Below are 26,356 nucleotides of genomic sequence, written 5' to 3'. Positions count from 1 at the left end.
TGAATACACAGATTAAGAACAAAAACCCATTTTAAATGGCGGCACAGAGATGACATTATTTTGAAAAACACTTTGCCATGACTTCCTCTTAAACTTGCAGGGAAGCAATAAGGCAGGAATAAATGCAATACAATGAATGAAAAGTAAAATACAATATTAGCTTTGGGTTTGATTTGACAAGTGCATCAACAACGTGTCAGACAGCTTTCAATGAAACTGACTTAATTGCTTTTATTGATGATGCAGCAAGATGCATTCGAGTTAAATGATGAAATTGGTGTTACTTTCCAAACAGCTAACTGTGTGTTTGTTTGGGCTTGAGTGTGTTTTCTCGCTTGGAGCCTTGTTAGTGCAATAACGCCAATGTTAATGTCATGCTGTGTAGCGGGTCACACTCTGGAGCTGCTGGAACCATTGATCAAGTTCCAGGTTGGCCTGAAGAAACTCAATCTGCATGAGGAGGAACATGTCCTGCTCATGGCCATCTGCCTGCTCTCCCCAGGTACCAAGTCTTTGTAAATCATATTGCCTGCAACATAACCTTGTTGAAGGCCACCCCCCCCCCCCCACTCTCCACTCTGCTTTGACCACAAATGGGCTCTTTAGCTACAATAATTTATTTTGGTGGTCACAAGGTTCTGTTTTGAAGGCTGTGGTTTACGCAATATTTTTCCTAAAGCTGCCCCATGTGGACTATAAATGTTCTGTTGCCTTTATTAGTTAAGATGCACAACATCACAAAGGCTTTGGTTGTACACAAGTTTGTAATCTTGGTCTTTGGTCGCCCGTAAAACGCATCTTCATGATTGTGTGTACTTGTGTATGAATCAGATTCCAGTGTACAAACAAGATCATAATCAATAGTATTTAAGCAATGGGCTCTTTAATCTCCTGCATTGAAAAAGTGTTTACAGCACCAGCCCAAACAAACCATCAAGTCCTACTGCAAAACACTGAGCACCAAATTAGAGGGCTTTGACATGGATGCCTTTTCTTATATAAGACTCATACCATGCTGTTCATTTGAAACTAAACGCGCGGTTATCATATTGAGCAAAGCTGGAAAATGGTAAATCATATTGGCGTCACGGTGCTATGGGCAAAGAGTCCATCGAGGGAAAATGGAGTTCATCACTTGGCTGCAGAGGAAATCTTGATTCCTTTTTTTTGCTGGATTTGTGGCTAAAGAGACATGCATGCATGACATGCATATGGGAAGTGTAACTTAATCCTAAATTTAGAAAGATGTAAGTTATGTTCCTTATTCGTCCTCCACCTCCCATCCCACCGCCTCTGCCATCCAAACTTGTGCTTCACATCTGCTCCTCAACCTCCTATCATACCTCCTCCCTGATGGCAGATCGTCCCGGGGTGCAGGACCACGGCCGCATCGAGCAGCTCCAGGACCACATGTCGGAGACTCTTCAGGCTTACATCCGAGTCAACCACCCCGGCGGACGCCTTCTCTACGCCAAGATGATCCAGAAGCTGGCCGACCTGCGCAGCCTGAACGAGGAACACTCCAAGCAGTACCGCTCGCTGTCCTTCCAGCCTGAGCACAGCATGCAGCTCACCCCGCTTGTGCTGGAGGTTTTTGGCAGTGAGGTGTCATAGCAGAGATGCACAAACGCACACCTTTATCCCCCACCCATGGCCTATCACTCCCACCGCTGGAAAAAAAAAACCCTGCCTTTGGAGGCAAATGACATGGATAGATTCATCATCATGCGCCTCACTCTTTATCTAGATCTTGGCTGGCAAAAAATCTGGAATGCATCAAGATCAGAATTCTCGGATGTATTGGATACCCGCAGCACTTGGATAATCAGATTACATCTTGACATTTAAACACCCTTCAGCTCCACAGTTCCTCGTAACATTTGGCGATGGATGGATGGATGGATGGATGGATGGATGGATGGATGGATGGATGGATGGATGGATGGATGGATGGATGGATGGATGGATCAGGCCACCCTTGTCTCCACCACATTGCTTGCTGTTCACATAGCCAATTGGAGAGGAATACACTGGTTGTATCCATCGACGCTGATGCCACAAGCCAAGGCACCCAAACAGCGGCAATCTTATAAGAATATTTGCTGCTTACAAGCAAGCTCTGAGTATCAGTGGCCAGAAGAGAAAAAAAAAGCCTGTCAGGAGTGACGGGGATGGAGCCAAAAAAAAAGGGGGTTGGCTACCAAGAGAGAGCCCATCTACGGTTGGAATTCCTTGCTGTCCATTCAAAAGGGAATTACGCAGGAATGTACGTATATGTATAACGCTATATAAATGAAATGTATAAGCTGAACTATATAGATTAACACAAATATATATCTATGTATTTAAGACGGCTTGGTGCTTCGGAAGAAGCATGATGGTAATGTGTAATGTAAAGCAGGGTTTCCCAAACTTTGTCAGCTAGGTTCCTCCGAGGACCCAAAGTCTCTAAACTTCATCCACATATTGCTGTACAAACTAATATATAAAGAACATGGAAGACACGTGTGAATTATAAAGAGATAGTTTGACTATCAATCTAAGAAAAAGTGAACCGCGGCTCTCAGTTTGGGAAAGCCTGCTGTATGGAATTTGAAGGCCCCTTCTCAGTGTGCCTTCGGTCCTCTTTGACAGTAGGGATGCAGTCTGAGCAGTCCTTCTATGTTGATGTGTGTACAGTATAAAAAAATATTGCTAGACCACAAGGGGGTGTCAGTTCGGCCCTGGCTGAAGCCTGGGCTTCTCCCGTTTTTCTTTGTTTTTTTCGGACCTGTGAAGTTTGTAGACTGACAATGATGACGTCACAATGTGGTGGATAGCAGCTGTCCACCACATTTTAGTTGGGCTGCTAAGACAGCAGCAGAAAGTTGCTCGCTGTTACCTCAGGGATAAGTTCTGTCTGATAGTGTGTGTACATGGTGTTGATGTGTGTCAGGCGTAAGCTTACAATCAGAAGACAACGTTTTCAAAGCTCTCTGCGTCACTGTGATTTCTAATTGTACCAGATAACACTTATTGAAGGCTCTAAATCAATTGGATCGATGAATGATGGACCCACACCTGAGGATAGATGTCAATTAATTTGATTCAGGACAAATACTCAAGGTAGCAATATAGAAAAAGACATGAGCGTTTTAAATGTGGTGATGCTTTCAGTGCATGGCAAGGGAAACATTTTACTGCTACTTCAGGTCACTTGACAGCCCCTCAGCAGGCCTTAAGCGCCCCCTTGTGGACAAACCTTGTAAATACCACTTGCTCAGTCTGGTCTGTACATATTTCGGATGTAATGTTGACAAAACACTAAAAGAGTTCAAGATGCTATGGCATTACAAGCATGATATGCAATTAGGAGTTATGGAGCCTTGTGTTGTATTATTCAAGTCGGTGGATGGAGTCGACCCTTCTGGTGAGCGCGTCTGGCTTGTTAAAGGAAACAAAACTAAAAGTGTTGTATTTTGGGATACTTTAACCAAATTTTTGCAATCTAGTATCATTCGCAGAATGTCTCAACCTCTCGTCACTTAACATTCCTATGCATAAAAAGAACCATGCGCAAATCAGTGCGTGGTCACCACAAGGCGTCCTCTCCGTCCATCCAAAGTCAATGGATAAGCTTTTGACACCGCTAAAGTACGATTATGATTTGGGTGAAAGTGCTTTCTCTGTTTGCGCTAATCCACATTCTCTAGCTTGCGCTTGGCTTGCTGGCTTAGGACTTTTGATTTTATGGATTAGTGGAGGTCTGCTAGAGCCCTTTCCACGCTCACTCGGTTCTAACTGAGCAACCATATTCCTTGCCTTTAAGGTAGGGAAACAAGCGCTTTTCAACTGGAATCTGTACAAAGCTGAACGCCATATCAACAACCTTCATGGAAGGAGTAAAATCCTGCCTCAGTGGCACACTGCCTCAATATAAGTGACACGCCGATGGCAACCGACGTCGGCGTGCCTCTTCAACAACCAACCACCATACCGCCTCATCTTCTGCAGAAGCCAATATTACCGCAGTTGATGACTCAACACAGCTTTAACCCAGCAGCCGTCTCGGCTCTGCTTCTTTGGTGCACCAAGTGCTGATGGGAACATCTGCCGTTGGACTTTCGCTTAACTGTGAAAACAAACAATGCTCAAATGACCCTTTACCCCACCCCGCTAAACCTTTCGATGGACCTCCACGAGACTTTGTACAGATATTTTGAAAGGAGGATCGCTTCGGGCCAGCGGGATATGCAGTGACTGATGACGACTTGTCACCTCCTGATCCCAAAGCGTGATGATGATACCTTGCTCACTTTTCTGCCTCACTTTGCAGCTCTCAGAATTTACCTTATAGGAAGAAAAAATGAAACACATGTTTGTTGTAGAGTTTAAGAAACTGGACATACAGTACATCACCTTCTTCAAAAAGGAATGCAGATCGGCGGAGGGGGAGATGGTTCAACTTGAAGGGTTCGGGCAAGGAAACATCAAACGTTTTCTGTGTTTGGTGATTGGATGAACCTAATCTGTTGAGCGTCCCGCCCATTCCAGCCAGGTTAGCAGCTCCACCTCTGTAGCCTTACTTGCGGTTCTTTCACACTAGCTTTCTTTGGTCCCATATAATGATTTATTTTTTTTCCCCATTTCTTACATTTCTACACTTTTTTATTATTATTATTATTTTTTTATTATTAATCTGACGACTGATGACGTACCAAGACTGACCTGTCACAGGCATTGTGGTCTTCCATCAGGCTGAAAAATAAAATGTACAAGTTTTTTTCTAAATCCATAATTCGCAGCAATATTTAAAGCATCAGGCCACCGACAAAGTTAACAGACAACTCAGGTTAGGTTAACAGATTGTCAGTATGTGTGAACATATTCTTGCCAACATTGTTGACTTTGGGAATTATTCTGAGTCAATTTGCCTATCTCTGTTAAGAGTAAGCAAGCCAGGAGTTTACGAACCAACCAGCTGTTTGGGACCAGAGAAAGCCAGCTAATAGTGTGAAAGCAACCTCCGCCACTATACACCATCAAAACAGATACCTCAGTCATATCCGTAATGTCTTGTTGACATCAATAGCCTTGTAAGGAACCGAACATCAACTCATCGCACACACTCTTTTGGTGGATCCCAATGTTTGGAGGTTTTGACTCCCTCTGTGGTTTTCTGGCTTTGTGCTCATTTCCGGATCATCACTCTTTTGTCCGGTGTCTGCAGCTCAGCTTCAGCGCTGCATGAACCAAACATACTACCTCTCCCTTCAGCACATAGATTCTGAATACAGTTGCTTATATTCAACGCCTTTTAAATTTAACACTAACTGAAATATTTGTCGTGTACAGTCATTATTTTCCCTGTTTGATCTCTTCAAATGCTGGATAATATTTTTTTACCTCAACATATCACAATATAAGCTTACGGATCTACAGTTAAGTCAGTGACGTTATCGTGTCAAGATTTATACGAGCGCACACCTAGCTCAAATTGTCCACTTGATGTTAGGCGGGTTGGTTCAAGCGCATCAAATTGTTTTAGTTGGCTGGATTCTCAATTCATAGTGTGCAAAGTGGGCCTGACTTTACAATCCACTTCAGACTGGAAGAAGTTTATACTAGCTGGCTGGCTGCTACCCTGCAGTGAGGAAGAAAGACTTGGGGAAGTTGTCTCAGCTGTCTCAAAAAGGGAGCCTTAAAGCCAGTATGGCTTCAAATCCTTGTCGTCTCCCCAGATGTGGCTCACATTTGTTTTAGTCAAAAGGAGATAATGTAGAGCAGTCTCAATAAAACAGAACTAAAACCAATTGAGTCAAACCAGCGTCAGATTGGAACGCAAACACATTTGAAAGTAAATGCCAGTTTAGTGCAACTGGTGGTGATTTGAAAAGTGAAAATGCTCATTTTGGCCCCAAATGTGAACGTCATGTCAAAAGGATGTTCCAAACGAATGTGCTAAGTGAATACAAACACTGCCAAGTAATATTAAGGCCACACAGGAGAAAATGTGAAGAGAGAAGTAGCAGGAATAAAGTTGTAAACTTATGAGTCATGTTGTTATCATGAATATTTAAAATTGCATTTTCACAAAGCTGTAATATTTCACCCATAGTGTTATAAGAATTAAGTTGTGATGCTGCGAGAATATCCGTAGTCATAATATTAATTTATTTGCATATAATCAAAAAATTTTTTAACATTGAATATAGTATATGTATTGCTACGGTTACTTTAACGAGTGAATGTCAAGATTTTCATTAGGACAAGGAAAGGTCCGATACCAACAGCCTCTCAATATTAATTATGCTCACCATCAAACATTTTTGGAAACGCGTTCATGCTCAGTGTTGACACTATTGATGTGGTTTTAAATATATGCAGGCACACGTATGTAAAAAAAAAAAAAACAACCTGTGATTTCTCAAATGAAATACTTGTTCTTGTAATAACAATTCTCATAATTCTGTGACTGCCCATAGTATTATTTTGCCTTTTCAGTGTTGTCGTAATAGGCGTGTACAAAGTCAACACGAGAAGTAAAGTAGGCCAGCCCACCAAAGGGGTTCCTCATCAACCCATCTGAGCCCATCGTCCAAACATCACGCGTCTCTGTCCGCTTTGCTCTTCTTGCATCGCTCTTGTTCTCCAAACATTTCATCAAGACATTGGGATCCCAGTTTAGATCACAGAAATAGAATAGTATATATATATTTTTTAATCGTTGGTGTTTTCTTTAGTTGTTGCCACTCCGAGCCGATGCGCATCAGCTTTAATCCAACCTCAGCAAACTGCCTGCTTTTCTTTCAAAACTTTGTTTGCTGCTCTCTCTCAGTTTGCAGGAAGCTTTCATAGGTGAGCAGTGAACAACACACATAGCTTTCAAACCTCACACACTCTTCTTGCATTCTATCAGCTATTAAGAGAAGTCTGCTACCGTCAGCCAATCTGCTCTCTCGGTGTAGAAATTCACGAGGTAATTCAAAAGTGTTCATTGTAGTGGCTTGTCCTCTCTCCGCCATACAGAGCATCTGGAAATTATTCACAGCGTTTCAACTTGTTCCTCATTTTATGTCACAGACACATACTAAAAGTGAATTAAATTCACTTAAATGTTTCCTCAAAAATCACTTAATGGCAATGTGTGTGTGTGTTTTTATTTTTGCAAATGTATTAATATATTCACAGCCTTTGCCCAATACTTTGTTGGTGCACCTTCAGCAGTAATCACAGGATGAAATCTTCTTGAATATGATACAAGAAGCTTGGCACAGTTTCGGCCCATTATCCTTTGTAGCACCTCTCAATCTCCAGCAGTTTAGATGCACAGCCATCTTCAGATCTCTCAGGAGATGTTTGACATTCAAGTCTGTGGTCTGGCTCGGCCATTCAAGGGCATTCACAGATTTGTCTTATGTTGTCTGAGTGGTGTGCTCAACTCATTCACTGCCAGCACAGTTAAAATGGATATTTGGCATCTATGGCAGTGAATGAGTTAAGATTGTTGTCCTGTTTGAAGGTAAACCTCCAACCCAGTCTGAGTTATTTAGGTTTTCATCCGGGATGTCTCTGTACATTGCTGCATTCATCTTCCCCTCAATCACGACTTATTATTTTTATTATTTTATTTTTCCTCAGCGGACTAGAGAATTTCTTTCATATGATCTAAAAGCCCTTCAGGTGCCTTTTGGGAAACTCCACTCTGGCTGCCATGTGCCTTTCACCAAGGACTAGTTTTCATCTACCATACCTGGCCTGATTGGAGTGCTGCAGATATGGTTGTCCTTCTGGAAGGTTCTTGCTTCACAGAGGACCAATGGAACTCTGACCCTGACTAAGCCCTTCTCCCCCAAATGCACAATTTAGACAGGTGGCCAGCTTTTGGTAGAGTCCTGCTGGTTCCAAACTTCTTCCATTAATGGAAGATGAATTATTTTTTGTACCCTTACTCAGATTTGTGTCTCAGGACAATCCTGTCTTGGAGGTTTACAGGCAATACCTTTGACTTAATGCTTGGTCACCTGTGGGACCTTATATAGTGTGTGCTTTCCCAAATCATGTCCAATCAACCTTCTTAACCACAGGATTCCAATCAAGGTGGAGTAACCTCACAAGGATGATCTGTGGAAACCTAAGCTCAACTTTGAGCTTTGTGGCAAAGGCTGTGAATACTTAAGTACATGTTTGTTTTTTTACAATTCAAAAACACACACATTGTTATACAATGTGAAGGGGGAATAATTTACAGTGTTTCATTTTGAAGTGAGACTATAACATAAAATGGAAAAAGTGAAGCGCCGTGGATATGTTCTGAATACACAGTATTCACCCAGTAGAATACCACTGAGCCAAACATGTTATTTTGTTTCAATAGCAGTTTCTTTTAACCAACTGTCACACTGTGTGATGTTTAACAGCATACAATTGCGTGGTACAGGCTGATTAGCTCTCGGAGTTCCCTTCACTCTGCTTCTGCTTGTTAGACTAATAGCCAGTCGTTGGCAAATGAAGGAGGGACATTTTATTCCTTCTCCTGGACGTGGGTATTCCATCATGCTAGCAGAGCTCCTGAAAGCCCAAGTCGCTGAGGCCATTGGGGTTTGCACTTTGTTAGTCATGCCTTCTGTCTATGATTGGTTGTTTTTTTTCAGGGATGTGGTGGTATCATTCGAGGCACAATATGGGTCCAATAAGGGGTGAATGGATTATTTCACTCATGTTCTAGTAAATGAATGAAACACTGTCAGGCCATACAGACAGTTTTAACAAGCAGAAAATTGCAAATCCCCCTTAAGATCTTAAATCCACCTATTCCACACTATTGTATTTTGTAAAGTCACGTTGGATGAATACGTTCACATTTTCAATGTGATTTCATGGGAAACATCTGAAGATGTCCCGTGGGTTGGACTGCTGTCATCCCCCACTTTTAAGTTCCCCACAAATCTGGCACCCAATTCAGACTACATACTTGTCATATGAGGTCGTCTGTGAGCTTTTGAACAATTCTGTGGATGGAGAGGCTGCATCTTGTTTTCAAGAGTGGAGAGTGGCTGAATTGTGACAGATGGCTGTGTTTCTCCGCTACCTCTTTTCAATGTAACGTGCTTGCTGGATGGCTTTCTTGCTCGCTTGCACCCTATTAAGTGAAGCCCACGGACGGGGCAAATGCAAAGACTCCCAGACGGACGCCGCACACGTCACTGTGCACTTGTTTCTCCCTCACCAGCAGTCCTTTTGCCAATGATGCACTTGTATATGGTTTTCTTAATGTCTGTATAAATGCTCCATGTCCATTTTTAACATCAGGATTTTTGAACCGATGCACATAATTGCTCAGCTCAGTTGTACCTTGGTGTGCCTACAACCTTCAGCCTTATTTTGGGACGATAGCAGGGCTTTTACGATCCGTATTTGGAGTGCTGATGTTGAAGCTGTCGTAGCGCTTCACGGCAACACTTTTGTCAGGGGAGGATATTTCTCCAATGTAGTCATATCCAACACTAACCGGAATTTAAGTATTACACAACCCAAATGATTTTGTATGAAAATGGAGACATGCTAATAAATTATCTCTTTTGATTTGTATAGTATTTGCTCAATTTCACTTCATGACAAAAATGACCAAGTTCATGTGATAAGCTCAGCGGACTTTTCTTTGTCTTTGCAAGCGGTACAGTTGTAATACACTTGCGTCCCAAGATAAGTACCAGTACCACCATGCAGTAAAACCAACCAGACCTCATTGCATCTGGGTTTTTTGTCATCATCACACAGTTGCCATGCCATCATTGTCGATGGCTCAACGGGAAGTCCTTTTATGCATACAACTCAACTGCTCTGGCTGTGTCGCAGTTTATCTTTCTTTTTTTGTGCTCTTCTCCCTGCATTTGATCCGTTGTACTTTGATTACATGCATTGTATCTAGTAAAAAATACTGATAATATTTGGAGCAAATCAGAAATAAAGCAGCTGTACATAATGATACATAACTCTGTGGCTTTTTTTAAACTGGTCTTCAAAGCATCATCGTTTGTGGAAGAGATGTAACGCAAGAGTTCATTACATTTTTAGCATTCGATATTATAAACATTTGTGCGTCAGATGTTTTGGGCTGTGCTTACTAGCACATCTGACTCACAGTTCTCATCCGTGCTGTTAGATTTGGATCACAGCTGTGGCCTTCCTGCTTGGAGTTTGAAGTTTGAATGTCCACAGGTTTCCCATTTATGTTTTACGATACGTGAAGAATGTCAGTTTAAATTTCATATGTTATCTTACTAGTCCACCACATGTATCACTAACATGATTTAATAAAAAGGTTTACAGTGCTCAACATATACTATTCAAATAACATCTATTACCTTTCAATTATTTCTATTGTGTACTGCATAATCACAAAAAAACTTACAACTGCTCACAAATGAGATTTGTCAATGAGACAACACATTTGTGTATGTTTAGAAGAAAGCCTAGTTAAACAACATTTCAGATTCAAAAAAATAACAGGAAGAAAATAACCTCAAATTCTTAAAATTATGGATATTGATCATTTATTATTTAATGATGCAGGTAGAAATCTTTAACCAGCAGAGGGTGCTCGGGTCCTAGAGTAAATTTGATTCAAGGCAATCTGGGTAGAAATATGCTGCAGAGAGGAAGAAAGTTTGGACTTTGTGGCAAGTCGTTTATCTTCCAACAGGACAATGACACAGCTGAAAACACTCAAAAATAGCTAAGAGCAACACATTGGGCTGATCTAAAATCTGCCAGCACATGTAGGCTACAAATAAACAAATTAATCCATTTCAGACCTGTGCCTGTGTGACCTGTGACATCCACCAATAATACGATTATAAAACAAAAAGTAAACTACTGAATGCTACATTTTGACTACATATTTTAAAAACTAATCGATTATTAATCATAATTTACTCCAAACATTTATGTTCAATTGTTACATACACATTTTAGCAATTTCTTAAAAGCATACCCAAAACAGTCATCTCTATTTTTGTCAGACTTAGAAACTAGATTTTCTTTTTCTCCTGTGGTTTCAGTTGTGTGCCATAACAAGCCACTTGCTTGCCACTTGCTTGCTGCACTATGTAGATTGAGTGCTGGCTATTATAGGATCTCGCTGGCTTTCACAGCTCTTAAAAAAGAGAAGCTATTAGAGTCCTGCTTGAGATAGAAAGAGCCATTTCAAGTGTTCTCACACACATTCCTGCATAATTGTTAGGAAATGCACTGGAGGCAAGCACAGACGTGAAAACACACACACAGTCACATCCAGCTCACTGTGACGCATTCACTTTTACTGGAATGTTACGGGATGTCGTAACACTGTAACAAATCAGGGTGTTCGGGGGCTGACTATGCTGCAATACTGGAAATTAAAATAATCCCTATATAAACAGATTCTTTTGTTCAGACAATTGTCTGAACAAAATAATCTTTCTATTCATTACCTAGACATGATGAATCTCATCGAAATAAAATAATCCCTGTCGTTATTAAAACGCATACTATGTTGCACACTAAATGTCTTGACCAAACCAAACAGAAGCAATAGCTGAGTTGTATGAAATATTCAGAGATAAATTGTGATGCCACTGTCAGAGAGAAATTCATGTCACAATTTGTTTTTTTTTTGTGGCTGTCATTTGCAGTGGTGAAGAACTGCCACTGAGATTCGAGGCAACTCGATTCCCAATTAAATGCTGTGGCCATCAAACCCAAAGTGCAAATGTAGTGCAGGTTTGTTGTGTCTGACATTAGGTTAGTGTTTTGAATCAAATGTCTTGTACTCATAAAAACACTTTATTAAAGGGGAAGTCAATACCAACATTTTCTTTACAATATGTTGTATGTGCCCCCACGAGTGTAAACACGGCGTTGTGATTAATATTGCGTTGGTGTAATATGAATAGAGCAGCAAAATCCACTTGTTTATATCCTTTTGCCTCTTGCTGTCAACTGAAAATTAAAATGACATCATAGCTGCTCAGGTAATGACCAATCACTTGCTTTCTGAATTTAGTCTTCTGATTTCTGCAAGCTGATCGTCGTTGTTGTTGCTTTAGCAAAGTATCCCACCCAACATATTCCCTTTGGAGACTTCATATGGAACATAGGCGTACCAAATGTACCAAATACACTATCAACATTTCTGACACATGCCTGTCAAAATGATGACCTGTTGATGACAATTATTATTTGACTGTCTTACAACTGTTTTATTGGTTCACAATTGAGTTCTGCTCCTTGGGCTATAGTCTGCTTTTTTGCGCAAGTCCTTTTTATCGTGTCTGATCTTGTGCATATTTCCGTCTCAAGTATATTCTCCCATACCGCCTTCTGACACACCCGCTTGCGCCTAACCAGGGAATGAGTGCACAAACGATTAATTGAATTCTGAGGCTGGCTATAAATCACGGGGCATGGAGTTTTTCTGAGACACGTGACGATCATTGAATTCCATGCAAAAACATATAGCACAAGAATGAAAAGACCTTATTGTCAGCCAGGTGGTACATGTGCAGCTGTGCACCTTTTCCCTCTTGTAAGAATATGACCCCCCACAACGGCCACATAACCCAAATTCACACTCCCAACAGAAAGTGCCAAACTTTATCACAAAGCTAAGTATTCTACGCAGTTCAGGTAATTAGTTCACAGCATATGCCTGTGGCCCACTTTTGGGTCCTAACCCGACAATCTAGAATCAAAACTTTAGAATTCCATTTATGTGAGTAATGTGACTCCATTGGACGCGGCGGAAATTAGAAGCTTCGCACCCTGTACAATGTACACCACCTAGCCTACACTTACTGTAGCACGCAGCACCCATGCGTGTCCTCTATTTTCACATGGTAACAATTGCCTGTTTTACACACAACCCCACAAAAATGGCCCATTAGAGCTGTAACAGGAAGCACTTAAATGGGTGGAACATTATTACAGAATCATACTTTGTGCGCCTTATTTCATTCTAAACATATGAAACACTTTTTGTGACACTTTTTGTTGGTGGTGTGCGGTGAGATACGTATTTGTGCCTCAGCTCAATGAAGACTGGGCAACATTGCCTTGTACATAATGGCTTGGTTGAAACCATCCTCACATTTCACCACGTGTGCTGTTGACACAAAATGACATAGAAAATAAAGGCTGTCTGTTTACAAAACAGGCGCTGTAAATTAAGTGCAACTCAAAGCAACCGCACGCATGCAGGCGAGTTCGTGGAGCGGGGGGGTGGGGTTAAAAAAGCAGAGGGGAGGATCATGGGACAAAAGGAGGGGGAGAAGGGGGATTGCGGTATCATTGCTGACGCACATGTGAAACACGGAGGGGAGGGAGGGAGGGATGGAAAGGAATCTATGGCTGCGATCACCAAACCTCCAGACGAGGTCAGAAAGCCACTGGCGACATGACGAATGCATTCGCACGCACGCTATTGCACACGGGACTTAAATTGCCATCAGTCAGGAATGAGGATCCTTTTAACTAAATGTGTTGGTCCAAACTTGTGATGACCGTTTCCTCATTTTGTGGGGTCTCCCTCTGTCGCCTCTCTGTTTTCATGTTGACGTCAAATGTTTGTACCCTACAGCACTGTATGAATTAGTGTATTTACACACACGCGTGTAGTCGATATGTGTCCAGAGGCCATGTATGGGTGGTGTGCGTGCGCTGGACATTGGGACCGTGGGAATGCGGTGAAGGATTTTTGTGGTATTTTTAATGTTTGTTATTAAATATTACCGCAAGGGACCGAGAGTAAACCCCAGACACTCCTCCGCTGCCTCCGCCTCGCTAGCTGACTCCCACATCTTCAAACAACAATGAAACCAAAAAGACTTGCCAATTGGTTTGCATAAAAATGACACGAGAGCAAAAGGCCAAATAAACTTAGTGCGGATTTAAATAGCCACATTTTTTTTAATCGTTTAAAAGAAGACAAAGAAGGTTCTAAAAATGTCCTAGGTGTTAGTGAGGAATTAGAGGAATTTGCAGGCACTAGGAAATGTAGTGGAATAGTGGTTAGTAGTTCTGCCTCACACTTCTGAGATTCGAGATTCAAATCTCAGATCAGGCCTGCTTGAGTTTGCATCTTCTCCAATTGCATCCAATCAACAGGGCAAAAAAGAATTTCTGATATTTTGAAGCGATATAAAGAAGACGACAGATGTTATTTTATGGGTGATCACTGGTGGAGCTAGGATTTTTTTCTTGGGTGGGCATGAGGGGGCCAAGCATATTTCAGGGTGTCCACAAAACAATTTTATATATATAAAAAACCTCTAAAATTCTCTGCCAGCCCAGTACAAAGTGATGTTTGATGTATTTTCCTCATCAATGGCAGTGAATGAGTTAATCTGTTTTTTTTGTTTTGTTTTTTATAAAAAGCTCTGCCTCACTTGTATGGATTTATGTTCTGTGTTGTGACTCTGCATTCCTCTGGCTGCAGTTGAACTTGTCTGGCATTGTTACAGTGGTTTGTGGAGAGGGTTCAGGATGGAGGATTCATACCATAGTCAAATCTTTTTTGGGACTTTGATACAGAACTTATTTTCTTTCAAGCGCTCTCACTATCTCAAACCAGTTGGTGACATTCCTATTTGTGGGTTTCTATGTTTTTATTTGCAAACTAATTGTCTCGGATTAGGTGACGACTAGTGAACATAGTTGACACAAACCTAATCTCACAAAACCATTGTCACAAAACAAAAACAACATAAAATAAATCTGAGCTAACTCTCTTGAGCGTCATCTGGCCAGTCAAAGTTTGTGTTGATGTTTATTCTCTGTCAAGACACACTGGAGAGCAAGCAGCTCAGAGATCATATAAACAGGAAGCCATAAGTACGCTCCAGGAAGTTCTACTTTTAGTGTTTTTATTTATCTTCTGGTATTGACTGATGGTAAAATGCCAATGATATCAAAAGTAATCTTTTGGGGCCAGATACAATTTATGCCAACTAATACCATGCCAAGAAATTGAAGTGTTCATTTTGTGTAAATGTCAAGAACAGATTAATTTGTGACACAAGCACAACAACCACAACAAACGTTGGTTTATTTAAACTTGCAGTGATCTCATTTGTTTTCCAGCACTGTATATACTATACGGCTACATATACATACTCCCAATGTTGTCGATATACTGGACATGAATCTCCCCATTTGGTCTCTCATTTAGTTTTTATTCCCTTAATTACATTCTTCAGACTTTTTTCCTTCCTGTTTGGGATCCATGTCTTCAGCATTCTGTCTCTCTCGCTCCTTTTTTCCCTCAAGAAGCACGCAAGAGCACAATTGTGAGCTTTTCCGTACAAAGCAGTCAGATTTATCCTTGTGGCTTTCCAAACGTTTATTTTCGGCTCTCTGCAAGGACAACACATCTTGCGGTAAAAAGTGAGCGTGCCCACAACGGGTGCTTTCCCTGTGGGGATCATCGACTGCCTGCGTAAAAATAGGAATGTCTTTTCTGGGATGGGTGAGTTCCTCTTGTGGGTGCTGTTCTCGCTTTCTCTCAGGAGCACAGCAGGCCAACTGACCGGTGCCACTGTCAATCTTTTTACTCTTTTGTTTATTTTTGCCCTTGTGTTTTCTGAAATATCCAGCCAATGGCACTCATCAAAACCCTGGAGTTGTAGCAATTTTAGAACAGCTACTACATCTACTCATTTTTAAAATATTATGTTTTATAGTTTGATTATTTTTTGTATCAAATCAAATCCTCCATTCCTCTTTCACCAGGAAAAAGCCTGATTCTAACAAATATTTTTCCATTCCTGAGTAATCTGTAATCAGTAAATAGATGAAAAAATTCAACCGCCTTGCCCCAAATCTGGATTTTCTTTTTTGTGTGTGTGTAAACAAAGCAGTTCAGAGATTTTGCGCTAATAATATTGTGCAATAATAATTCTCATGTTGGTCACAATACAATATAGGAAGGCATATATATATATATATATATATATATATATATATAGATAGATAGATAGATAGATAGATAGATAGATAGATAGATAGATAGATAGATAGATAGATAGATAGATAGATAGATAGATAGATAGATAGATAGATAGATAGATAGATATACACACATACATACATACATACATACATACAAAATTATATATACATATGTATATATGTATATATAATTGTGTATGTATGTATAAATGCATGTATATATGCATACATGTAGCCTATATTGCATGATTTACACCTAGGTTTTAGTAAGTGAGTATCGCTGTGATGAGGCTGGCATCTACTGTGGGAAAGGGACTCAACGGCATTTTGTCTGGTTTGCTTCAGGGCTGCTTATACAGTACAAGCTCTGTACTATGTACAGGGGATAGGGACAGAGCCCTGACATTAATAATGAAAACCACAAAGGATTGTAATTGTCTATAGATATCACAGGATTAAGCACTTTTTTATGAGACAAGGCTAAGGCTAAAGGCTAAATGACCTCCTCCCCTCAGCTCAGATAGTCCCTTGGCCCCCGTAGAGGTGAGTGGCAAAGCACTTTTTTTCAGTTTGCCAAAACAATCTATTTATTAGATGCAGTTTTGTCACTGATATTAATATAAACACATAAGGGGGAGATGCCCAGGCTGGCCCACCAATATACCATCGACCATCCTGGGTCACCATGGCAATAATATGAAATCTGTAGGGTTGGAGGTGGGTCTTAAAACTGTCTACACAAAAGAAATATTCTAAAAATGATGATTCCTCTGTGTTGGCAGTTTTAAAGGTTAATACATAGAATTCAAACCATGTCTCCAGAAACGAACCCTGTTAAGATTTGTTTTCCTTTTTTTTTATTTTTTATTACAGAATGGCTGTACTGGCTGTAAAGATTTTTGTTCTCTGCTATAGACCATAACTCCAGCTTGTAAATTCAGCTTTTTCAATTCAAAAGGGTCCAGAAATGCATTTGGGAATAATAGGACAGTGTGATGTCGCAGGTGCTATTTGACCTCTGCCTCTCACTCATACCAAGTGATTTAAGGGAGTTATCACACAGGATGAGAAAATATCAGGAATAAGTTTGAATGACAGTGACTCTTTCTAGACTGAAAAAACAACTTGGACACTCATGAAAGCCAAAACATCCAAATCTATGGATGACAAGTGGTTCAAAGGTGACCAACACTCTAGAATAGGTTCAATCTATGTGCTGCCACCCAGACTAAAGTGGCACATTTGCTTTGTATCTTAAATGCATACAAACTGGAACCCGTGGTTCACAATGTGGGTGCTGAGTGTGTTATTTTTTTTAGACTGCCTGTGAGAGTTAAAAATGGAATGTTTCAGCTACATAAAACACTTCCTGTTTTGACGACTTCCTCGCTGAGCCGTCGCCTCAACAAAATAGTCCCAGAGCCCCACAACAGTCTGACTGACACAGGAGAAAAAAAAAAAAAAAGTCTTTCTGTTCAAATAATTCCACACATTGCAGCGCGGTAGCACATTTTCTTCATGTTATTCTTGAATTTTATCGTCCCCAACAGATTACTCGGTTGTGTGTGCAGAATGAAGGATTTCCTTATGTGTGCAGCATTTCTTTTGTATTGTTAGTGCAACTTGAGTAGTTTCTAACAATTCATGTGAATTGTGATCCAAAACACTGGTGACACTGATTTAAAACTTGAAAACAAGCACAAGAAGAATGTTCTGATATGACCTCCTCAATTGTGGAATCTGCTGTGCAAACAAAATGTAAAATGAAAACAGTTCATTTAGTATATTCGCAACACTGATCTTTTGTTTTGATTGCTAATTTAGGAGGTTGATTTGATCCTGAACAGAAGATGTCTAGTGTGTGTGTACAGTTGTACAGTTTGAATGTATTTTTTTTTAAAACACACACACACGCACAGGCGCACGCACGCACGCACACACACAAAGCATAATGCAAAAGAGGCAATTCACCCAATAGTAGTGAGTCAATACTGAGGTGTAACCAATGTAAATACCGTTGTGTATATATATTTTTTCAGTTTCTGACACTTTTGCAATATGGGTCAAATTGACTCAGCGACATTACTGCCATTCCTCCCGAGAAAGGAGCATAGCCGTTGGGTTAATAAGTGAGGTACGTGAGTAAATAATGTCAGCCACAACCCCTCCTTCACTTTATACTGTTTGTCCGCCCACACATTCCACTTCTTGCTTTTTCATTCCATCTCTCTAATCCCCGCAGCTGTTGCTGTTACTTGCACTCTGGCCTCCTTCGGACAAAACCCGTACGTGTGTCTTTGTGGGAAAGTCACATGGGGAAAAGCTCTATTTTGGGTGAAGAATTTTGGGCGAGATTGGGGTGAGCAGTGTGAGTGGCTGAATGAGAGTCTGGGGAATGAATTGGTGAATTCCTGTTGACTTGTCCCATTTTGGGAATAGCTCCCGCACAGTCTTTCAGACCCATTGTTTTCCCCATTCACCTCCTTCCTATATCCATCCATCCTCACGTCCTCGCAAAATACGCGCTGGCTCTGCATTCGGATATCACAAATCTATCAGCCACATCTGGCTCCATCATGTGCAAGTGAGACGATTGTCTGCAAAGAATAGCTCTATAATAAGAGTGAGGGCCAAAAAGTGGCTTAGTTGTTCAAAGTTATTTATGTACTGTATGTTATTGATGCACAGTATTATTTAAAGCGACAATAGATAATGACTTGATGATACACTCCCTACTGATAAAGAGAATGATCATGCGTGGTGATACAAATCACCTACTTAAGCCGTCAGTCATATTGGTGGCCCAGCCAGAACACTTTGCAAGTTGCGTTAGCACTATCATCCAATACTTCATCAAGTCCCATAGAAACAACTGCACAAGATTTCAGGATTTTTGTACGTTTACTTTTAATTATGGGTGAAGTGACACAGAAAATAACCGTTCGAGCACTATTTTGGTGCCTCTTACCCCCCCCTTTACCGTTCTCTTTCTTTTTGAACCAAACCAGAAACGGACCCATTTGATTTAATTGTATGTTGTTCAGTGAATACTTCCAGTCTGTGGGGTGCTGTTTGGCACACATGCTTGGTTTTTGTGTCAGTCAGAAAAAATAATGATAGAAAAAAAAGACAATAAGCAGAGTCTCACTATAACTTTCACAAGGGTAAAACATTTGTCACGGAAGGGCACATCCAGTTTTGGGTCAGGTCCATTTAAATGTGACCAAAGAATGTGTTTTACTGACAAATGTATGCGGTTTGCACATTTTGTGGGGCAGCCGGTTTGGTTCTTGAAGTAATCACCCTGACAGATCTGAGCCAAGTACAGGGGAAGGTCTGAATTCAAACATCCCTGAGGTTGTACACGACACACTGTCCCATAAAAGCTCAGGGTTCGAACTAAGGGTGTGTTGTGCACGCGGTGGACTGGAGGCTGTAAATTTGGCCGACGGTACGTTTAGAAAATACCGACCAATTGCAATAATGCTTGTTAATGCCATCAGTATATATACCTTCGTGCAAAAATGGCGATAAGAACCTCTGACCACAAAGCTGGATCAATGTTTGAACCTGCTAGTTCAAAAATGATGCATTCACCCAGCCACCCAATTTTCCATCCTGCTCAGGAACTATAGTGGAAATGGCAAGCTACTAGCACTAGTTAAACATTTATAGTCCTTTGCCAAGTATAAACAAGACTATACAGCCAATTTCAAAATACTTTCATTATAATTGTTATCACTTGAGTTTATATCATGATATGCCTGAAGAGATTGAATTTCAGGCCATATGTCCCAGCCCAAGTTTGAATATTTTCTCAATTATTAAATTAAACCAACTATACACAGTATAGTGAAAGAGCATTTAAAAGCACCTGTGTCAAACTTGTTTTCACCTCCGCCTCAATTGAGTTCGGAATGCTTTCAGTGGGCCAGTTATAACTGTGAAAGGGAAAATAAGAACATTTTATGGTGCTCAAAGCTCTTGACAAAGCCTCACATTCAGCCAGTCATGCACACATTCATACCGGCAGCTGCTGCCCTGGAAGGCGCTGTCAGGCCCGCTGGGAGCAAACCAGGGTTCAGTGTCTTGACCTTTCGGGCACTAGAAAACATGCTGGGACAACTGAGCCCCAGCCGTGCAGATTTTCTGCCAGTCTTTCACGTACAGTAAATGCTTTTCATGTTCTCTATCATTGTCCTTGCTAATCAGATAAACCACATCTGTGGGTTAATAAAATTTGCTTCTGCTGTATCGCTTCGGTTTTGAAGAATTTGTGATAGAAGGATTACAGTTGGTGAAAGAGGCTCAGATAACTGTTGTTGTTCTTCATCCTTGGTTACATTTATTAGGTGAGTGACATTTCATATTCTGGAGGTAGTCCAGAACAGAGTTACTTCTTCCGCGATGTAATTCCGAGTTTGAAGGGTAAATGTGTTAACCATTTTTAAAAAGCTGTTTGGAAAGATAGTCACCATAACACATGTGCTTAATCTGTATTAAGCATGGGATTTTAGTGCACTTTTAGTTTCAGTCTTTATCTGGTTGCCTGGTGGAAATATTTTACAGCTAAATCATGAGAAAATTGCTCGCAGATTTGGAGCTTTACATCAGTCTTCATGTCTCTGTTTACAACTCCCACAGGTGCTGTCACGGTGACCACACAACCACTACAGTACTTGATGTCATTTTAATCAAAGCAATAAAAAATCACGTCTCTTCCCAGATGGTTTCGGACCTCGGAAATGGATCCATATTACATGTACACACTTGGTTCAAAGTCTTCCTTTAAGAAGCTCCTGCTTAAACGTGAGATCATTGTTTTCAAGTTTTACATGTGAAAAAGAACTCTCATCCACAATCACATCATCAGGAAAGAACTACATATTTATAGATATGTTTTAATAATTTTGACAGATATATGGTTTCCCCCATGAGTTACACGGTTGCTCAAATACTTAAGACATTGTTTCTGGATTTTCACCTATTGCGGGTGACTCTGGAGCGTATCACTGTACCCCCAAATGTCAGAAGTCACATGTCGTAATGGTACAGTAAATAAAATGACATTGTTTTTATTTTAAAAAAAAGTTACTTTATGAGACTAGTTATAGTCTAGAAAAAAGTCTTAAAATGAAAATCATGATCAAAGCCAGTTCTAATGTTAAAAGAATAAAGTTGTATTTTTACAGGCTAAAGTCCTAAGTTTAGTTTAACGAGGAGAAGAGAGCTCCAAAAACCAAACTTTACTCTTGTAGTGTCACACTTTTTTGTATATATATAAGATGCTGTCAGTCTCTTCAAAATAGGACTAAATTCTCAAAAATATGCTTTATCAATGCAGCAAGGATTTATGTGATGATACATCACAATCGCAGAGCGCTAAGCTAATGTGGAAAGTGGTAATGTGTTTATTTACATACAAAATGTGGAAATTGATTTTTTCTTTTTTAAATGATGACATAATTAATAACATGCAAATTATTTTTGCTGACCCACAAATTACAGCTCATTATCCCTACTTGCATGGTGAGCCACTTGTCTGCAAAGTAAAATCCCCAAGACCCCCATCTTTGTTGGCTACTTAGGGAGGAAAACAATAAAAGGCGCTGTTTCGCATTTGCCATGGGTTTTGAATTAATGACGTTTGTGTTTCTTGTTTAAAGATGATGTCCACACGCAGCGCTGTGCGTGTTTACTGAACCCACTGGGTGAGTTACGTGCTGTTCAGCTTTGATGTCGCGCCAGTTACGCGGCTCGTGCAGCTATCGGCGTCAAGCCTACGCACACGCGGGCAAACAGAAAGGTTTGGTCAAAACGTTGCTATCGTAAAGGTGTTTAAAGCTACCCAGCGGCACTGAGGCAAGGGAAGAATTTATTTGAGTGAACAATTCACCTGAAACACACAGTCGGTTTGAATGGAGGTATTCATTGTGGTTGCCATTCATTTCACAGAAGCAAAGTTAAAATATTGGAGTTGTTTTAGGCCCGGCTTACTTAATGAAGCCCTCTTTCAGCAAGAAGATGACAAAACAAAGGTAGGAAGTGAGCGAGTGCTGTGTAACCAGGGGAGTATCTATAACGTTAACATTCCTTAAGTAGGCCAAGTAGAGAAGAGGTTCCCAGCTTTTTGCTTCAACCCACAAAACAGCAGCAGCTGCTGGCATCAAGGGGTCTGGACCCCAGACTGTCCCAGCCTTCCTCCTCTTTGTATTCTCCTTTCCCACCCTTGTTCTTGGTTTCACTGTTATTCACCTTCACTTCAACCACTTGAACATATCATTTCCTGGCAGCACAAATTTATATGAATGGCGCACTTTCTCGCAATAAAACTTTGAACGTTCCGTCTTGCCTTTCTATTGTGTTTGTTTACAGTGGCTCTTCACTTTGTTTACATTTGGGTTCCACTTCAGTGGCCAACAGAGGAAGTTTCCACCCTTTCATGGGATTAATCATTGAGTCACCGGTGGACCTGGCAACGTCAGTTCTTGACAGATGATTTTGCGCTTACTGAACGGCAGCACGAAAGAAAATCTCACTCCAGATTTATTACCATTCATTTTATGCATATTTCTAACTCGGTAGTTTATGCATTTGAATTTATATGTAGCTCATAGCAGTGGTGGGTGGTGCTTTTTGGACCCGGAGACTTAAGTGGCCTATTCCACCCCTCGATACCACCTTGGCAGATGACATTGACATGACAACACATGAGGTCAAATCTAATTGCCCCTCCCCCCCAAAAGGAACATGCCCACTAATGGAAGTCACGCAGCCCAGAGAATTGCTGTAAAATGACAATAGGCTGTTGAAAATAAATGTATACAATTTAATTGATCTTGTGAATGAGTAAATGTGGAGATCAGTGCTTGTGATAGTTTTGCAGCCATCAGCAGGGAAGAACACCTTTTCTGACAAGCATTTTGTGAAAAGAAAATATGTCAAGCAGAATGGTGACAATTGTGAGTGACATTAAAAGGTTGGATTTCAGTTTCCAAATATAAAAGTGAGGATGAGTTAATACCAGCATATCATAATTCACATTTTCCAATGTTTGTATGCAAAAAAAGCTGTGGACCACTCACCTTACACAGTTAGAGACCTAAACGGAACTTCGAGTCGAAACAGGCGCAGAGTGGGCGGACATCTGCCTTTATTGGACAGAGGAAAAAGAAAGAGAGAAAGATGAGCAAAGCAGATTTTTAAGAAATAATTATAATTTTAGCTGTGTTGTTCAGTTGATGGCTGCTACAATTATGTTTTATATATCAAGAAGAGCATTGTGTTCCACAAAGTCATAGAAAAAGCTCTACTTAATATTTTTAATTAGAAGCTTTTCCGGCATTTTGAAAAATTCATATCCAGTGAGTACCCCGACTTACAGTAATTACAAAATGCCACCAAAGTCTAATTAAAACAGATTAATTAGACCTTGCACACTTCACAAAGGTTATCGATACGATTTAGTGAACATTTGTAGCAGGATATATCAACCATCTAGCTGTCTGATTTAAGGATTCTTCCGAGCGAATGGTTAAGACGGTCTCCGTGTTTTCCTGCCAGCAGGCTTGATTAGTGAGGCTGAGCAGATGAGCCCGGTAACCAAAACAGAGGAGGAGACGTGGAAACACACAACAAATCATCCCAACACACTAATCATTGTGTACAAGCATGACATATTTCCATGTGTCAATGCGAGACAGTAAGTGTGAGCTGGAGTTCAGTCAAAGTCAACGACTAAAAAAAGTCCATGATGGTTTAAATGTGCGTCTTTGCGGTCACAAGTTCTTTTAATAACTGGAAGGTAACTACTTGAAAGGACGTATCTGGACTGCGTGCGTGTATGTCTTCATTGTTATGTTTTGCCACAATGAGACTCAGATGTGCTTAACACATCTGATAAACAAACTTTATTACGCACAACCAGTGGGAAAGTGCGCAGATCTGACATCTTGCTCCAAATGAAAGCAAGGGGGCTTCATGGTAACATTGCAGCCAAATGAGAATCTTCTGTCTTGCGCTGTGAGACCCACCCAGTATGACATATTGCTATCGTTTGTGTTCTCATGGGACGCGCCAGAAGCGGGCCTGCAAACGATTTCAAAGTTCTCATGACAGAGTGGAACCAACAAGAGAGTTTGGTTTTATTGTCATCATACAAAACTGATGTGTCTCTGCATTTTGGATCTCCACCCCACATTCTGATGACCTTTCGTACTCGTGCGTAATTTCCTTTGGATAATTTCAATATCTGAACCGGGCACAGTAAAATGGAAAACAAAATTCAGCGCTCAGTAAGGGTGGTCATAATAAATTATTACAGCAATTTTTAATATTTAGAAATTGTGTCAGCCATGGGGAATTTCAATCTAATGTTCAATGAGCTTGTGCTGTGGAGACGCAACCACAATGCAAATTCAGACACAACTCGTTTGTTGCCTTAGATGTTGCCATAGAAATGGGCCTCAAATGCTTCATAACAAACAGAATTAGCATTGGAAATGTAAATCTAGATTTTGTCATCAATTTATGCAAATGTACAAAGCTCACCGTGTCATAGGAAGCAAGTTATTTTATTATGGGGCATCAAAACTGCCAAAATCAAAAATATGAGAAAGTGAAAATAAAAACACATTTAAAATAACTATATTTGAAAAAATAAATCAACAAATAATATAAATTGAGGTTTGATTGTCTTTATATATTCATTTTTTATTTTGATATTTATTTTAAAATATTTGTAATTTATTTTAATTTATTAACCTTTCATTTTATAGTATACATTTGTTGTTTTTATTTCCCTGTATTTTTAAATGTAAATTTTTAGTTATATTTTATATATTCTTGCTTTAACTTTCTAGTATTTATTTATGATTTTGGCAGTTTTCATCCCCCAATGCATTCTCTATATGTCATACAGTGTATTACAAATGCAACTCTGTCACATGTTTTGATGTGAGAAAGTCATCTGTGGTTTTCATTTTAAAGTCATGACTTCATGGCAAAGAAAATAATTGGGTCGAAGAAATGCTTAAATGACATCATTCATTCATTATGTTTTGGCAGTAATGTCACTAATTATGTTGCCTATGTACTGGATACATTTATGATGTAAATCTAAAGCTCAATTCATCAGTTTGTGCTATTTGTACTTTGAAACTTGTAAAATTAAGCAAATTCTAAAGGACAAAGCATTATAAAGTAGTTGAATGTAATTCATGTCCAAGTTGTAACCGTTTGGGGGTCCAAAAAAGTTTGTTTATAAGTTAGATATTTTCATAAATATTCAGTCAATTCACCATTTTTCTGCCCAAACTTTGGATTGGCATTAATAATCAGCCCAAATATATCGACATTAGCTTCAGAGGGCTCATATGTTCACAATTTTGTGAGTCTTCACTGTAGTAAAGTGAAACGGGCAGTGTAGCAGACGTTTTAGGGACAGGACCAGCAGTCAATGATGATAACATGTTGCTATACTCCTCCATCATGGGCAAATAGAAAGTGAATGGAGTCCATCGTACGGTTTGTTCATTGAGACAAAAATACTAGTTAGTAGGTTACAGACTGATAAATGGTGAAGGCGTGCACAGTCAGTTTACACACACGCACGCACACACACACAGCAGGATTGACCTAGCGAGGGAGGAAATTGAGTTAGCAGGGGTGTAATGCAGCTCCTTGTGTGTGCAATCAGAGCAGGCTTACAATACATACGGCCATTGTGAGGTGGATCTCAGAGAGCCGTTTGGGGAGGCTGCCCCCCTATCACTAGATATGATTAATGCTGGGGAGAATTTGTGGGTGGTGGTGGTGGTGAGACTTGCGTGGGAGTCGAGGCTGACGGGTTGTGCCGGGAATGTGTGTAGGGAATATGACAAGAATTTCTTCTATTTTCTCAATTTTTCACTCTAAACTCATATTGCAATTCTGTGTAAAAAGTCTAATATTATCAGAATGCTGAATAAAAGCTGCCATCACACTCAGCAATGGTAGACCCTTTGTGATTCAAACGCTCGAACAAAACTCTTGAGGGCAAAAGGTGGGGACTACACCAACGTTAAACTCATGTCTAGTAGTTGGGCTGCAAAAATATCACTCTGCGAGCCACAAATGGCCCGCAGGCTACGAGTTTGAGACCTTTCTTCTCTCCAGTATTTCCATCAATTGTGTTTTCCACCCCCCTCATCTCTGCTCTTCTACCTTAACGCACATGCCGGTCAGACGCACACAGCCTGTGTTAGTGATACTCTGACACAACATCTGTCTGTGTGTGTGTGTGTGTGTGTGTGTGTGTGTGTAAGAGAAAGTGAGAGAGTCCACAAGTCCACTCTGTGGGGTTAATCGCATTCTCTCTTTCTCTTGCTCTACCTCAATTTCTCCCTCCCTC

General features: G+C 40.4%; 1 protein-coding gene across 3 annotated transcripts in view; it reads left to right on the top strand.

Moving 5' to 3' along the window:
- Positions 1-22,803, top strand: part of LOC119119652 (vitamin D3 receptor A) — a 64,009-nt gene extending 41,206 nt beyond the window's left edge. For 2 of the 3 annotated variants that reach the window (XM_037246136.1, XM_037246135.1), the window contains exons 9-10: positions 386-502; positions 1,361-2,455. In XM_037246136.1, coding sequence (XP_037102031.1) covers positions 386-502; positions 1,361-1,614 — 371 coding nt within the window. In that variant the 3' untranslated portion in view covers positions 1,615-2,455. Of the gene's footprint in view, positions 1-385; positions 503-1,360; positions 2,456-20,692; positions 20,776-21,632 lie in introns of those variants that run through there. The other variant, XM_037246137.1, reaches the window with a different exon arrangement.
- The last annotated feature ends 3,553 nt before the right edge of the window (positions 22,804-26,356 follow it).

The sequence above is a fragment of the Syngnathus acus genome, chromosome 2, assembly GCF_901709675.1.
Source record: "Syngnathus acus chromosome 2, fSynAcu1.2, whole genome shotgun sequence".
Lineage (NCBI taxonomy): Eukaryota > Metazoa > Chordata > Actinopteri > Syngnathiformes > Syngnathidae > Syngnathus > Syngnathus acus.
The sequence above is the reverse complement of the archived record's forward strand: the minus strand, read 5'-3'. Positions and strand labels throughout refer to the sequence as shown.